We start from the raw sequence: 15,756 nt of genomic DNA, 5'->3' as shown, positions 1-15,756 counted from the left end.
TCCCTCCTCACAGGCGGAAGGGCGGGCTGGGTGGCAGGGAGGGTCTACCCTTGGCGGTGAGTGCTTCTGGGTCTCCATCCTCCCTGAGAGCTGACCCTTTTCCCATCCCCAACAGATGCAGACGGTGCAGCAGGAGCAGATACTGCAGGAGACACAGGCCCTGCAGAAGAGCTTTCTCTCCGAGAAAGATAGCCTGTTGCAACGGGAACGCTTCATCGAGCAGGAGAAGGCCAAGCTGGAACAGCTTTTCCAGGATGAGGTGGCAAAAGCAAAACAGCTCCGTGAGGAGCAGCAGCGGCAGCAGCGGCAGATGGAGCAGGAGAAACAGGAGTTGGTGGCCAGCATGGAGGAAGCCAGGAGGCGGCAGCGCGAGGCAGAGGATGGTGTGCGGCGTAAGCAAGAGGAGCTGCAACATTTGGAGCAGCAGCGGCAGCAGCAGGAGAAGCTGCTGGCTGAGGAGAACCAGAGGCTGCGTGAACGGCTGCAGCGCCTAGAGGAAGAGCACCGAGCTGCACTGGCACACTCTGAGGAGATCGCCACCACTCAGGCTGCTGCTGCAAAAGCCCTGCCCAATGGCCGTGATGCCCTCGACGGTCCATCCGTGGAGGTGGAACCTGAGCACACCTTTGAGGGATTACGTCAGAAGGTGCCAGCTCAGCAGCTACAGGAAGCAGGCATTCTCAGCATGGAGGAACTGCAGCGGTTAGTGCAGGGCCACACCACAGTGACTGAGCTCATGCAGCGGGAAGATGTGCGCCAGTACCTGAGGGGCCGCAGCAGCATTGCAGGACTGCTGCTGAAGCCCACCAATGAGAAACTGAGTGTCTACACAGCCCTGCAGAGGCAGCTGCTTAGCCCTGGAACAGCTCTTATCCTTCTGGAGGCCCAGGCGGCTTCAGGCTTCCTGCTGGACCCTGTTCGGAACCGGCGGCTGACTGTCAATGAGGCTGTGAAGGAGGGGGTTGTGGGTCCTGAACTGCACCACAAGCTCCTGTCGGCCGAGCGTGCTGTCACCGGCTACAAGGACCCCTACACGGGTGAGCAGATCTCCCTCTTTCAGGCCATGAAGAAGGACCTCATCGTCAGGGACCATGGCATCCGCCTGCTGGAGGCTCAGATTGCTACAGGTGGCATCATCGACCCTGTACACAGCCATCGCGTGCCCGTGGACGTGGCCTACCAGCGTGGCTACTTCGATGAAGAGATGAACCGCATCTTGGCTGACCCGAATGACGATACCAAGGGCTTCTTCGACCCCAACACGCATGAGAACCTCACCTACCTGCAGCTGCTAGAGCGCTGTGTGGAAGACCCTGAGACTGGCCTGCGTCTCCTGCCGCTCACAGATAAGGCTGCCAAAGGCGGCGAGCTGGTGTACACTGATACAGAGGCCCGTGACGTCTTTGAGAAGGCCACTGTGTCTGCACCGTTTGGCAAGTTCCAGGGTAAGACTGTGACCATCTGGGAGATCATCAACTCTGAGTACTTTACCGCGGAGCAGCGGCGAGACCTGCTGCGGCAGTTCCGTACAGGCCGCATCACAGTGGAGAAGATTATCAAGATTGTCATCACGGTGGTGGAGGAACACGAGCGGAAGAGCCAGCTCTGCTTCGAGGGGCTCCGTGCCCTCGTGCCTGCTGCGGAGCTCCTGGACAGTGGGGTCATCAACCAAGAACTCTACCAGCAGCTGCAACGGGGTGAGCGTTCTGTGCGGGAGGTGGCCGAGGCAGACAGCGTGAGGCGGGCCCTGCGGGGTACCAATGTCATTGCCGGTGTGTGGCTGGAAGAAGCAGGGCAGAAACTGAGCATCTACGAGGCCTTGAAGAAAGACTTGCTGCAGCCAGATGTGGCTGTGGCCTTGCTGGAGGCCCAGGCTGGCACTGGGCACATCATCGACCCTGCCACTAGTGCCCGGCTGACTGTGGATGAGGCGGTGCGCGCTGGCCTAGTGGGTCCTGAGCTGCATGAGAAGCTCTTGTCGGCTGAGAAGGCTGTGACGGGCTATAGGGATCCCTACTCAGGACAGAGTGTCTCACTGTTCCAGGCCCTGAAGAAGGGTCTCATCCCCCGGGAACAGGGACTGCGCCTGCTAGATGCCCAGTTATCCACTGGTGGCATTGTAGACCCAAGCAAGAGCCATCGTGTGCCACTGGATGTTGCCTACACCCGGGGCTACCTGGACAAAGAGACCAACAAGGCCCTGCTGTCACCCAGGGATGATGCCAGAGTCTACCTTGACCCCAGTACTCGGGAGCCAGTAACCTACAGCCAGCTCCAGCAGCGGTGCCAGTCTGACCAGCTGACCGGGTTGAGCCTGCTGCCACTCTCAGAGAATGCTGTCCGGGCCCGGCAGGAGGAGGTCTACTCTGAGCTCCAGGCCCGTGAGACACTGGAGAAGGCCACAGTTGAGGTTCCCGTGGGCAGCTTCAAGGGCAGAACAATGACAGTGTGGGAACTCATAAGCTCTGAGTACTTCACCGAGGAGCAGCGGCAGGAGCTGCTCCGGCAGTTCCGCACAGGCAAGGTCACCGTCGAGAAGGTCATCAAAATTCTTATCACTATTGTGGAGGAGGTGGAGACCCAGCGGCAGGAGCGATTGTCCTTCAGTGGCCTCCGTGCCCCTGTGCCAGCCAGTGAGCTCCTGGCTGCCAAGATCCTCAACAGAGCTCAGTTTGACCAGCTCAAGGATGGCAAGACGACAGTCAAAGATCTGTCCGAGGTGGACTCTGTGCGGACCCTGCTGCAAGGCAGCGGCTGCCTGGCTGGCATCTACCTGGAGGACTCGAAGGAGAAAGTCACCATCTATGAGGCTATGCGCCGTGGTCTCCTCACAGCCAGCACAGCCACACTCCTGCTCGAGGCCCAGGCAGCCACTGGCTTTCTAGTGGACCCTGTGCGGAACCAACGTCTGTACGTCCATGAGGCTGTCAAGGCGGGAGTCGTGGGCCCCGAGCTCCATGAGAAGCTACTGTCAGCTGAGAAGGCGGTCACTGGCTATAAGGATCCTTACTCAGGCACCACCATCTCACTGTTCCAGGCTATGAAGAAGGGCTTGGTCCTCAGGGAACACGCCATCCGCCTGCTGGAGGCTCAGATCGCCACAGGTGGCATCATTGACCCTGTGCACAGCCACCGCCTGCCCGTGGACGTGGCCTACCAGCGTGGCTACTTGGATGAGGAGATGAACCGTGTGCTGGCAGATCCAAGTGACGACACCAAGGGCTTCTTCGACCCCAACACGCATGAGAACCTCACCTACCTGCAGCTGCTGAAGCGCTGTGTGGAGGACCCCGAGACAGGCCTGCGCCTCCTGCCACTCAGAGGGGCCGAGAAGACCGAGGTGGTGGAGACCACACAGGTGTATACGGAGGAGGAGACTAGGAGGGCGTTCGAGGAGACACAGATAGACATCCCTGGTGGTGGCAGCCATGGTGGCTCCTCCATGTCCTTGTGGGAGGTAATGCAGTCCGACATGATCCCAGAGGATCAGCGAACCCGGCTCATGGCTGACTTTCAGGCTGGCCGGGTGACCAAAGAGCGCATGATCATCATCATCATTGAAATCATCGAGAAGACTGAGATCATCCGCCAGCAGAACCTTGCCTCCTACGACTACGTGCGCCGCCGCCTCACTGCCGAAGACCTGTACGAGGCCCGGATCATCTCCCTCGAGACCTACAACCTCTTCCGGGAGGGCACCAAGAGCCTCCGTGAGGTTCTGGAGATGGAATCTGCCTGGCGCTACCTTTATGGCACAGGCTCCGTGGCCGGTGTCTACCTTCCTGGCTCCAGGCAGACCCTAACCATCTACCAGGCCCTTAAGAAGGGGCTGCTGAGTGCTGAGGTGGCCCGCTTGTTGCTTGAAGCACAGGCAGCCACGGGCTTCCTGCTGGACCCTGTGAAGGGTGAGCGGCTGACTGTGGATGAGGCCGTGCGGAAGGGTCTGGTAGGCCCAGAGCTGCATGATCGGCTGCTGTCCGCAGAGCGGGCTGTTACTGGCTACCGTGACCCCTATACCGAACAGACCATCTCGCTCTTCCAGGCCATGAAGAAGGAGCTGATCCCTGCTGAGGAGGCTTTGAGGCTGCTGGATGCCCAGCTAGCCACAGGAGGTATTGTGGACCCCCGTCTGGGTTTCCACCTCCCTCTGGAGGTGGCTTACCAGCGTGGCTACCTCAATAAGGACACGCATGACCAGCTGTCGGAGCCCAGTGAGGTGCGCAGCTATGTGGATCCCTCCACGGATGAGCGCCTCAGCTACACACAGCTGCTCAAGCGGTGCCGCCGCGATGACAACAGTGGCCAGATGCTCCTGCCACTCTCTGATGCCCGCAAGCTGACCTTCCGTGGCCTGCGCAAGCAGATCACCGTGGAGGAGCTGGTGCGGTCCCAGGTCATGGACGAGGCCACAGCACTACAGCTGCAAGAAGGCCTCACCTCCATTGAGGAGGTCACCAAGAACCTGCAGAAGTTCCTTGAGGGTACCAGCTGCATTGCCGGAGTCTTTGTTGATGCTACCAAGGAGCGGCTCTCAGTGTACCAGGCCATGAAGAAGGGCATTATTCGCCCGGGTACAGCCTTTGAGCTCCTGGAAGCACAGGCAGCCACTGGCTATGTCATTGACCCTATCAAGGGACTCAAGTTGACTGTGGAGGAGGCTGTGCGTATGGGCATTGTGGGTCCCGAGTTCAAAGACAAGCTGCTGTCAGCTGAGCGTGCCGTCACTGGCTACAAGGATCCTTACTCTGGAAAACTCATCTCCCTCTTCCAGGCCATGAAGAAGGGCCTCATCCTGAAGGACCATGGCATCCGTCTGCTAGAGGCTCAGATTGCCACCGGTGGCATCATCGACCCCGAGGAGAGCCACCGGCTACCTGTGGAGGTGGCCTATAAGCGTGGCCTCTTCGATGAGGAGATGAATGAGATCCTGACCGATCCCTCAGATGACACCAAGGGTTTCTTTGACCCCAACACGGAGGAGAACCTCACCTACCTGCAGCTGATGGAGCGCTGCATCACTGACCCCCAGACTGGCCTGTGTCTCCTGCCACTGAAGGAGAAGAAGCGCGAGCGGAAGACATCCTCCAAGTCTTCAGTGCGCAAGCGCCGTGTGGTGATCGTGGACCCTGAGACAGGCAAGGAGATGTCAGTGTATGAGGCCTACCGCAAGGGCCTCATTGATCACCAGACATACCTGGAGCTGTCAGAGCAGGAATGCGAATGGGAAGAAATCACCATTTCCTCCTCAGACGGCGTGGTCAAATCTATGATCATTGACCGACGCTCGGGCCGACAGTATGACATCGACGATGCCATCACCAAGAACTTCATTGACCGCTCAGCACTGGACCAGTACCGTGCTGGTACACTTTCCATCACTGAGTTTGCTGACATGCTCTCCGGCAATGCTGGTGGCTTCCGCTCCCGCTCCTCGTCTGTGGGCTCATCTTCCTCCTATCCCATCAGCCCTGCCGTCTCTAGGACCCAGTTAGCCTCCTGGTCTGATCCTACCGAGGAGACTGGCCCAGTGGCTGGCATCCTGGACACAGAGACTCTGGAGAAGGTGTCCATCACGGAGGCCATGCACCGCAACCTGGTCGACAACATCACTGGTCAGCGGCTCCTAGAGGCACAGGCCTGCACTGGGGGCATCATTGACCCCAGCACTGGTGAGCGCTTCCCAGTCACCGAGGCTGTCAACAAGGGCCTTGTGGACAAGATCATGGTAGACCGCATCAATCTGGCCCAGAAGGCCTTCTGTGGGTTTGAGGACCCACGCACCAAGACCAAGATGTCAGCTGCCCAGGCCCTGAAGAAGGGCTGGCTGTACTACGAGGCTGGCCAGCGCTTCCTGGAAGTCCAGTACCTAACAGGTGGTCTGATTGAGCCTGACACCCCTGGCCGCGTGCCCCTCGATGAGGCCCTGCAACGTGGCACGGTGGATGCCCGCACTGCCCAGAAGCTGCGTGATGTCAGTGCCTACTCCAAGTACCTCACGTGCCCCAAGACCAAGCTCAAGATCTCCTACAAGGATGCTCTGGACCGCAGCATGGTGGAGGAGGGCACAGGGCTGAGGCTGTTGGAAGCCGCGGCACAGTCCAGCAAGGGCTACTATAGCCCCTACAGCGTCAGCGGCTCTGGCTCCACCACGGGCTCACGCACTGGTTCCCGCACTGGCTCCCGGGCTGGTTCCCGCCGCGGCAGCTTTGATGCCACTGGCTCCGGTTTCTCCATGACCTTCTCTTCTTCCTCTTACTCTTCCTCCAGTTATGGCCGCCGCTATGCCTCAGGGCCTTCAGTCTCTCTAGGGGGTCCTGAGTCTGCCGTGGCCTGACCCCTTGCCTGCACCCTGCCCTCCAGCTCTGCATGTGGCCAGGCTCCCTGTGGAGGCGCTGGGGTCTTTAACACGTAAAGGTGTCTTCCTCCCAAGCGGTGCCTAAAGTTTAACCAAAAAGACCAGACTAACACATTAATATATATGTATATATTATCTGATGTCCAGACAGCCCGTGTCTCGGGAAATGGGACTGGCCCAGTCTCTTCGGGCCTCTCTAATCCTTTCTACCTGCCACTCACCACAGCTAGGTGCCTTGGAGAATCCAGAGCTGGACACTCAGCCTACCACTCCTGTCTCTCCTGGGAGGATTCTATCTGGGAAAGGCCCCCAGACTTCTAAGCCCACCCTACTGGATGTCTACCTGCTGGTCCTAGCTGCTGAGGGGAGCCGGGGACGATCCTATGAGCAGACAGCTCTCGGGCCTCTTGAGGCCTCTGTCCCAAGCCAGCTGCCTCTCCCCAGTGTGTGTCTGAATTGTCTGAATTACCTGCCTATTCAGTGGGTCTTGCTGGCAAAGGAAAGGTCCCAGGCCAGCCATCTCTTCCAGCCTGCCCAGAGAAGCCCCTTCCCCATGGGAAGATAAGGGCCTGGACATGGCCCCAGCCTCTCGCCTGGCTCCTGCAGCTGCCATTGGAGCTACTATGCTTTGTAGCTCACCCACCCATACTTATTCCCCACCCCGAGACCTGAGCCTCTGCTTCAGCCTCCCGGCCTCAGCTCCCCTTGTAAGTGCCTTCTGTGTCCTTCTTGTACCCAGGCCCTACAGACCCAGACACAGGGTAGGAGATTGCACTTTCTGGCTGGGCAGGCTGAAGGGTTCTTCTACCCCAGAGGCCCAGTGACTCCTCAACCTGTGGAAACCCTCTCTGGGTGCTGCTGCCCACTCCTGTCCTAGGGAGTCCTGGCTCCTCCATGGCCCAGAGACACTGGCTGGCCCATCTGTGCTGTAAGCACCTGGCCAGTGCCACCCTCTTCCTGTCCAGCCAGCCCCTGGCCTTGGTGGCGCCTGCCCCTGCCTCCACCCTCTGAGTGAGCTTTTGCATGTTTCACTAACCTTGAGCTGGTGGCAGGTGGAGATGCCAGGCAGAACACTAACCTGACCATGGGCGGGGCCTTGCGGTGTCCGCCCCTCAATAAAAGCAATTCCAACCTTCCTCTGGGTCTCGCCTTGTCCTTTGGTCCTAGGCCAGCTGTGTATCCGTGGGAGGGTGGAGGCTGTGGTCCCAGGCTCTGGGCCCAGCAAATGTGTCCTGGTCAGGGTAGAGACACGAACGAGGCTGAGGCCTGACCTCACAGCCAAGAAAACCCACATGGTAGCTAGGCTGCCGTGTACGGAAGGCATAGTGGCCCATCTCATCCGGGTGGTGACCTGTCACTTGGCCCACCCTGTGACAGCCTGGAACACCCCATTCAGAGAGGTTAGTCTCCACGGTCCTGTACTGGCTTTGGAGCAGAACTCAGCGTAAGTCTGTGTCATGTGATCTGGAGGTCTCGCTCCCAATTCGGGCTTCTCAGATAAAACCCAGGCTTTCTAGTACAATCCCTCAATCCAGGACGATCACACACATGAAAGCACACGTTGAGAACAAGTCGGAAAAGCAGATGCAGAAACCAAGGGTTTAAGAAGCAGTAGGACCTGGGGAGAGGCCACGTGTGAGTCTGATGGTCTGAATTCGATCCCCCACACCCATAAAAACCCCAGTGCCCCGGTGTGCATCTCATCACAGCACTCGTACAGGGAGATCAGAGGTGGAGACGTGAACCAGCCCGAAGCTGATGTGATACACATCTCGGCTGCAGACACAGGAGAGACCCTGCCTTGAAGCAAGGTGGGCAGAGTGAGCTTCATATACACTAATAGACAATACACACACACACACATATACGTGTATAAGATAAGCTCACACACATACATATTTATCATGTGTGTGTATCTATAAAATTCTGCCTAGCCACTTATCAGCCTGGATTTTATTTCCTGGCCCCTGACTCCACTGCTCCAGGAGAAGTGAGCTTTCTCTCCAGATGGGTCCCCTTGTCCTGTTGCAGAATGTTCAAGATACCAACCCTAGTGTCCTCCTTCTGCCCTCCCCTCCCCTATGCCTCCTTCTGCCCCTGGCATCCATCCTATGAATCAGCTGACTCCTGGTACGGTAGGATCGACGTCACACAGACAGTGGAGATGTTACAGTAAATATAAGCACACCGGCTACTGTAGCCCACGTCTGCAATCGCAGTACCTGGGAAGTAGAGGCAGGAAGATCAGGAGCTCAGAACCAAACCACCACAGAGTGAGGTCAGCCTGAGCTACAGGGTTCTTGCTCTGGGTTTATAGTGACTGCAGAAAGCACATAGAACACCTGTCTCAAAAAACCAACCAAATATAAAATGCTAGGGGAGAATGGGAAGACGGCACAGGGGTAAGAGCACTTCCTAGGACAGCAAGAGAATCCAGGCTCAAATCTCTGGTGCCCACATAAACAGGTGTGGTTAAGTGTGTCACCTATCATCGAGAAGTGGAGACAGGTGGATCCCTTGGAGCTTAATGATCAGCCAGTAAACCAAATGAAACCTTTTTTTTTGCATTTAAAACAATGCTTCAGGAAGCCAGACATAAGCCAAAAGCAATATAACTTTAAGAGGAAATAGAACACAGCTAAGTGGAAGGTTTCCACACCCTTCAGTTACCGATACACAGAGCTAAAAGTGTATCTCTTTAATCCCAGCACTCGGGAGTCAAAGGCAGTGAGTCTCTGAGTGGGAAGCCAGCAGCCTGGTCTCCACAGAGAGTTCCTAATAGTGCAACCCTATCTTAAAAGCCAAAACCCAGGAGAGATGTCAAAGTCTTCAGTGTTTGCTGTGGATTTTTTTCCTTCTTTCCCCCGAGGCAGGGTTTCTCTGTGTAACAGAGCTGGCTGGTCTGGAACTCACAGAGATCCACATGTCTGTGCCTCCCAAGTGCTGGGATGAAAGGCATGCGCCACCACCGCCTGGCTTGCTGTGGATTCTTGTTCTGGGTTTACAGTGGCTGCAGAATATACTACATGAAAGCTCACAGAACACCTCCTAAGCCAGGCCAGAGTCCAAGCTATAAAATAAGTCTCAGCAACTTTAAAAGATGCAGGCCACAAAAATATGTCATGTTGGTGCCAGGGAGATGGATTGTTGGGGAATTAAAGAGCTTGCTCTGCAAGCTTGAAAACCTGAGTACGGATCATGAGAACAAATGTAAATACACAGATTGTTGTAGTGGCCCGTAGTAATTCTAACCTTGGAAGCTGGAGACAGGAGATCCCCAGAGCAGACTGGCTCGCAAGACTGAGCTGGTACTGGTGAGCTCTAACTTTGACAGAGAAACGCTGTCTCAATGTGTAAGGTGGAAGAGCAATGGAGAACTGTTCCAGATGTCAGCTTGAAGCCTCCACACCCACATGCACCCCATACACGTGTGTGTCTACACACATACACACATATATACATACACATACCCCCCACATACACACATGAAAATGGAAGAAGAAATAATGTTATTTGATACATTGCAATTAAATTAGAAATGAGTGGCCGGTGTAGTGGCTAACGCCCAGCACTCAGGCAGAGGCTCACACAGATCTCTATGAGGTCTGAGGCCAGCTTAGTCTACATCGTGAGTTCCAGGACGACCAGAGCTACATAGTCAGATCCTGTCTCAAAAAAACCATAAAAATTATGCCTTTCATCCAGTATTTAGAAGCCAGAAGCAGAGGCAGATAGATCTCTGAGTTTCTGGCCAGTTTGGTCTATGTAGTGAGTTCCAGGACAGCCAGAGCTACATAGTGAGACCCTGTCTCAAAAAGAGCAAAACAAAACATAAATAAATAATAAAATAAATTAGAGATGACCAAAAAATATCTGGAAAATCTTCAAGTATTTAGAAGCTAAATATGTTTCTGTGTCATTCTTGGGCCAAAGAAGAAATCAAAAGGGAAACTGAAGAGTATTTCACACTGAATTGCAATAAAAAAAACAAAAGTTAGAAAGATGTGGCTCAGGTAGTACTTAGAGAGTAATTTGCAGCATATAATAAAATTAATGGAGAAACAACTGGAATGGAGGACCACAGTCTCAAAAATGAGGTGGGAGAAGAGAACCAGCCCCAAAGTTACTGTCAGGTTGTGTGCACACCAGTTGCTCACACACACAATCACATCTTCATATCCTCTAAAAAGGTATTTCATTCAAATTGAGCTTTCAGTTCCATGCAAACCAGTCAGAATCCTTGAACATTTGATTGTTTTAAAGGAAGGAGAGTGGATAGATTTTAAATTTAAAATTTAAAAGTGCATAAAACAACTGTGTCATGAAAAACTGAACTGCCCTGCCTGCCCCTCCTGCCTCTCCTGCCCCTCCTGCCCCTCTCTGAGTTCGAGGCCAGCCTGGTCTACAAGAGCTAGTTTCAGGACAGGCTCTAGAAACTACAGGGAAACCCTGTCTCGAAAAACCAAAAAAAAAAATTAAAAGCTGATTTTAAAATCGAATGGATTAAAAAAAACCAAAGCAACCTTGAAGAAAATAAACTTAGAAGCCTTGTGCCTGAACTGAGGAGTCATATAAATCTATAGAGATGGGGATAGACGGGCCGGCTCTCACATGAGGCAGACAGGGACAGACTGTGCGTCACTTCCATTTGCTTCTGAATAAAGCTACAAAGGAGTGACGGTGGCCGTTTCAACAGACGATGCTGTGGTGGCTGGCTATGTAGATGCAAAAAAAATGAATCTTGTGCAACACACAGAGGATCTCAGACTGGATCATAATCATAACCTAAAGCCAAAGCATGTGAAGGAAGACAGAAGATCTTTGCTTTTGAGCTAGACAAAGATTCTTGAGATGTAACATTGAGAGAGTAGTTCACGGGGGAAAATCCTGCTAAATCAAACTTCATCAAAATTAGAAACTTAATGTTCTTTACAAGCTCCTAAAGTTAAGTTGAAAAGTGGGAGGAGTGAGAATGTGAGCAAAGAGGTCAAGACCATGATGGGTCACCCACTGAAACAGTTTACTTCAGCTAATGGGAGCCCACCAACTCCAGCCAGACAGGGAAGGAACTAGCATAGAACCAAACTAGTCCCTCTGAATGTAAGTGACAGTTGTATGGCTGGGGCAGACTACGGGGCCACTGGCAGTGGCACCAGGATTTATCCCTACTGCATGTACTGGCTTTTGTGGAACCTATACTCTTTGGATGGATACCTTGCTCAGCCTATATATAATAGGGAGGGCCATGGACCTTCCCCAAAGCAATGTGCCTTACCCTCTCTGAGGAGTGAATGGTGGTGGGGGTAGGTGGAGGAGTGGGAACTGGGATTGGTATGTGAAATGAAAAAAAGATAGTTTGTTTTGTTTTTTTTTTACAGAGCTACTATCTTTATGGACACATCCGTACAAGGAAGTGGGTGTCACTCAATGCCATCTTACTTTTTTTAAAATTTTTTTCCGTTTATTTTTTTATTAAAAATTGCCATCTCCTCCCCTCCTTCTCCCCCTTCCCTCACCTCCCCTCCACCCATACCCCCACTTCCTCCCTCTCCAGGCCAAAGAGCCATCAATTTTAAAAATGTATGCCAAAAAAAAATAAAAAGAAGCCACAGATTGGGGAACATACTTTTAAGTCCTTCAGTGAATATAAAACGTGTAGCTAAAGCCAACAGAAATCACCATTCAGTGAGACAACACATTTGGACTGACAGCCATTGCTGGACCACCCAGATTGCATCCTGTAACCAGTCTACTAGCCAGACAGCAACAGAATGGGCTGAAGTGATGGCTCCATTGGCACCGTGTCTGCTGAGAAGGCAGAAGGACCAGCATCAGAGAAGGGCATGGTAGTGTTCTCTTCTAATCCCGACAGACATCCCCAGGGCCTGGCCAGCCAGTCTAGACCAATCAAACAAGCTCCAGGATAATGAGAACCCCATCTAAAGTAAAACACACACACACACACACACACAAAAACACGGACGCAAACATGCATCCTCACACATGTACACACATAAACAACATAAGTTCTGCTTGGTTCCATTTATATTGAGATTATGGAAAATGTGAACAAGTCTATGATAGGCCCTGGGGACCAGTCAGTAGTTATTGAAGGGAAACAGAAGGTTTAGAGGTATTATGAGCATAGCTTTTGATCTGTGTGAGTCACAGCATATTTAAGGACCTTAGGGAGGCCCAGGAACCTGTGGCTACCACCACTTCTCCATTCTCTCATGTGGCCTGAAGCAGCCACGAAGATGCTTCCTTCTGGCTCTTGAAATGGGCAGTGGCCAAACGCCACAAAGAGTCATCAGATCTGTAGTTAGCCAGTGAACCCCAGGTCTCTTCTCCCTGGAATTCGTTTGGAGATAACGTTTGACTGTAACTTTGGGAATGCATTTGGCACTATCAGGAATGTGCCAGGCAGCCTGGGTGTAGTGACCCTTCCCAGGGGAGGCAGCACAGAAACTCAAGAGATGACACCCGAGAATCTTTCCCTTACTGGGGGATACAGAGAAGTGGAAAGCTGGGTGGTGGGTTGAAGTTGTCAAAGCTCTCTTGGAGAATGAACTTACAAAGCTTCAAATTTGAGTATGAAAATGAGCCACGCCTTCGCGCTTTCTCAGAATGAACGGCTCAAGGCCGTGCTACGAGACCTAGGAGGACCTGTGAGAAGACTTTGCATCTGGAGAGCAAAACCGTTAATTCAGCACGTGTCACCGTCGTGTTTCAAGGAACCCAAAGAGACAACAGGGAAGCCTCAAAGAAGGAAGACTCGAGACGGTTAGGGACACCTGCAGAGTGGTGTGTGATACGCTGCCTGGCTGTGGGACCCGGCTGGTGCCCCGGCTGCTTGCAGGTGGCATTTCTCCTATGAGAATGGTCTTCTTTATGTATAGGTTTTCTGCAGACTTAAAAATTAATAAGGGTGGGAATGGCGGCTCACTCTTGTAACCCCACTCCTTGGGAGGGTAATGTAGAAGGATCTCTGCCCACTGGTGTGAGGCCAGCCTGGGCTACAGGGTGACACTGCCCCCTTCTCAAAAACTATTTTTAAAAAAATTCCAACAAATGCCACCGCTGGGAGTGGGGTTCACTCAGCCTCGATCCACACTCCAGGTTCATGGTTTTTAGAGTGGAATTTGGATTTTAAATGATCACAAAGGGAGACCTCCACAGTTGGGACTTGTACCCAGGGACGATGCCTTCCATTGTGTGATCTTCTGGAGGCACATGTTGTTGGGTCGCTGGCTTTTCATTTGAGACTGCTTGATGACCTCTCATTTAGGAAACTACTCTGTAGCTTATCTGTCTTTGCTCACAGAATTTTTCCACAGGGCAGGGAACCCTGACTGTGCTTTGGACTGGAGGGGGAGGGGGAGGAGGGAGGGGGGAGGGGGGAGGGGAAAGGGAAATGGGAGGAGGTGGAAATTTTTAATAAAAAAAATAAAAATAAAAACACATTTACCCCTTAGTCTTAAATTGGCTTTGAAATTTAAGGAAACTTTTAGAACCGAAACAACAACTAACAACAAAACAGAACGAAACTGACCAAACAAAAAAAAAAAATCACCCTGTGTTTTAGAGACTTCAAGTCCTTCACGCGGTTAGGAGCATGGTTTCCCCTGATGCTGCGCACCGTCCTTGTGCACTTTTAGCTCCGTACCTGACGACCTACTAGGTAGCCGAGAAAACACAAAAATGGAAGCTTCAAATCCACTTGGTGATTTTGATGATGATTCTGTAAACATTTAGTGTGTCTGCAAATAGCCTTTGTGCCAGGTAGTGGTGGCGCACGCCTTTAATCCCAGCACTTGGGAGGCAGAGGGAGGCTGATCTCTGTGAGTTCGAGGCCAGCCTGGTCTACAAGAGCTAGTTCCAGGACAGGCACCAAAGCTACAGGGAAACCCTGTCTCGAAAAAACAAACAAACGAAAGCAAATAGTCTTTATAAGATGTGACAAAACGCTTTTAAGGAATTGCTTGAAATAAATTTTTAAATTTTATTTTTTATTAATTAAATTTTCATTTACTTTACATTCCGACCTCAGCTTCCTCTCCCCCTCCTCCTATTTCCTCCCCCCACCTCTCCTCTGTCACCCTCCTCAACCTACCCCCTCTCCTCCTCTGTTCAGAAAGTGGCAGGCCTCCCTTGGGTGCCAACAAAGCATGGCTTATCAAGTTGAGGTAGGACTAAGCTCCTCTTCTTATATTAAGGCTGGACAAACAACCCAACATTTGGAACAGGTTCCGAAAAGCCAACCAAAGTGTTAGGGACAGGCCCCATTCCTACTGCCAGGAGTCCCATAAGTAGACCAAGCTACACAACTGTCACATATGCAGAGGGCCTAGGCTGTCCCATGCAGGCGAGTCGTGGGTCCATAGTCTGTGAGCTCCCGTGAGCAGGCCAGTTGCTTCTGTGGTGATGATCCTGACTGCTCTGGCTCGTAACAATCCCTCCTCCCCCTCCGCAACAGAATTCCGCGGACTCTGCCCAGTGCTTGGCTCTCTACATCTGCTTCCATTAGTTACTGGACAAAGACTCTCTTATGACAGTCGGGATAGTTACCAGTCTGACTACAGATGACCAGTCCAGGCTACTGATCCACAATTGCTAGGAGTCTTGGCTGGGGCCATCCTTGTAGACTCGTGATAGTTTCCCTTGGATTAGGTTTCTACCTGATTCTGAAATGCCCCCTATCAAGATGTCTCTTTCATTATTCTTCCCCTTCATCTACCCTTCAACCTGATTCCTCGTGTTCCCGTCCCCACCTGCCCCCAGTCTACCCAGGAGATCTTTTCTATTTCCCCTACCAGGGAAATCCATGTGTTCCCCCTTTGGACCCTCCTTGTTATCCAATCTCTCTGGGACTGTGGATTATAGCATAGTTATACTTTACTTTACAGCTAATATCCACTTATGAGTGAGTCCATGCCAATTTGTCTTTCTGTGTCTGGGTTACCTCACTCAGGATGATTTTATCATTTGCTTTCAAACTTACTGATGTCATTGTTTTTAAAAGCTGAGTAGTACTCCATTACGTAAATATACCACATTTTCTTTATTCATTCTTTGGTTGAGAGGCATTTAGCTGTTTCCAGGTTCTGGCTATTACAAATAAAGCTGCTATGAACATAGTTGAGCAAGTGTCCTTGTGGTAGGATTGAGCATCCTTTGGGTTTATGCCCAAGAGTGGTATAGCTGGGTCTTGAGGTAGATTGATTCCCAATTTTCTGAGAAACCGCCATACTGATTTCCAAAGTGGCTGTAAAAGTTTGCACTCCACCAGCAGTGGAGGAGTGTTCCCCTTGCTCCACAGCCTTGCCAGCATGAGCTGTCATAGTGTTTTTTATTTTAGCCAGTCTGATTGGTATAAGACAGAATCTCAGAGTTGTTTTGAT

General features: G+C 52.3%; 1 protein-coding gene across 4 annotated transcripts in view; it reads left to right on the top strand.

Annotated features, from left to right (window-relative positions):
• Positions 1 to 7,491, top strand: part of Plec (plectin) — a 59,120-nt gene extending 51,629 nt beyond the window's left edge. For all 4 annotated transcript variants that reach the window (XM_038342989.1, XM_038342993.1, XM_038342991.1 and 1 more), the window contains exon 32: positions 116 to 7,491. In XM_038342989.1, coding sequence (XP_038198917.1) covers positions 116 to 6,334 — 6,219 coding nt within the window. In that variant the 3' untranslated portion in view covers positions 6,335 to 7,491. The remainder of the gene's footprint in view (positions 1 to 115) is intronic.
• Positions 7,492 to 15,756: the final 8,265 nt, after the last annotated feature.

Source organism: Arvicola amphibius, chromosome 9 (assembly GCF_903992535.2).
Source record: "Arvicola amphibius chromosome 9, mArvAmp1.2, whole genome shotgun sequence".
Classification (NCBI taxonomy): domain Eukaryota; kingdom Metazoa; phylum Chordata; class Mammalia; order Rodentia; family Cricetidae; genus Arvicola; species Arvicola amphibius.
This window is presented reverse-complemented; position numbering and strand designations above follow the sequence as displayed.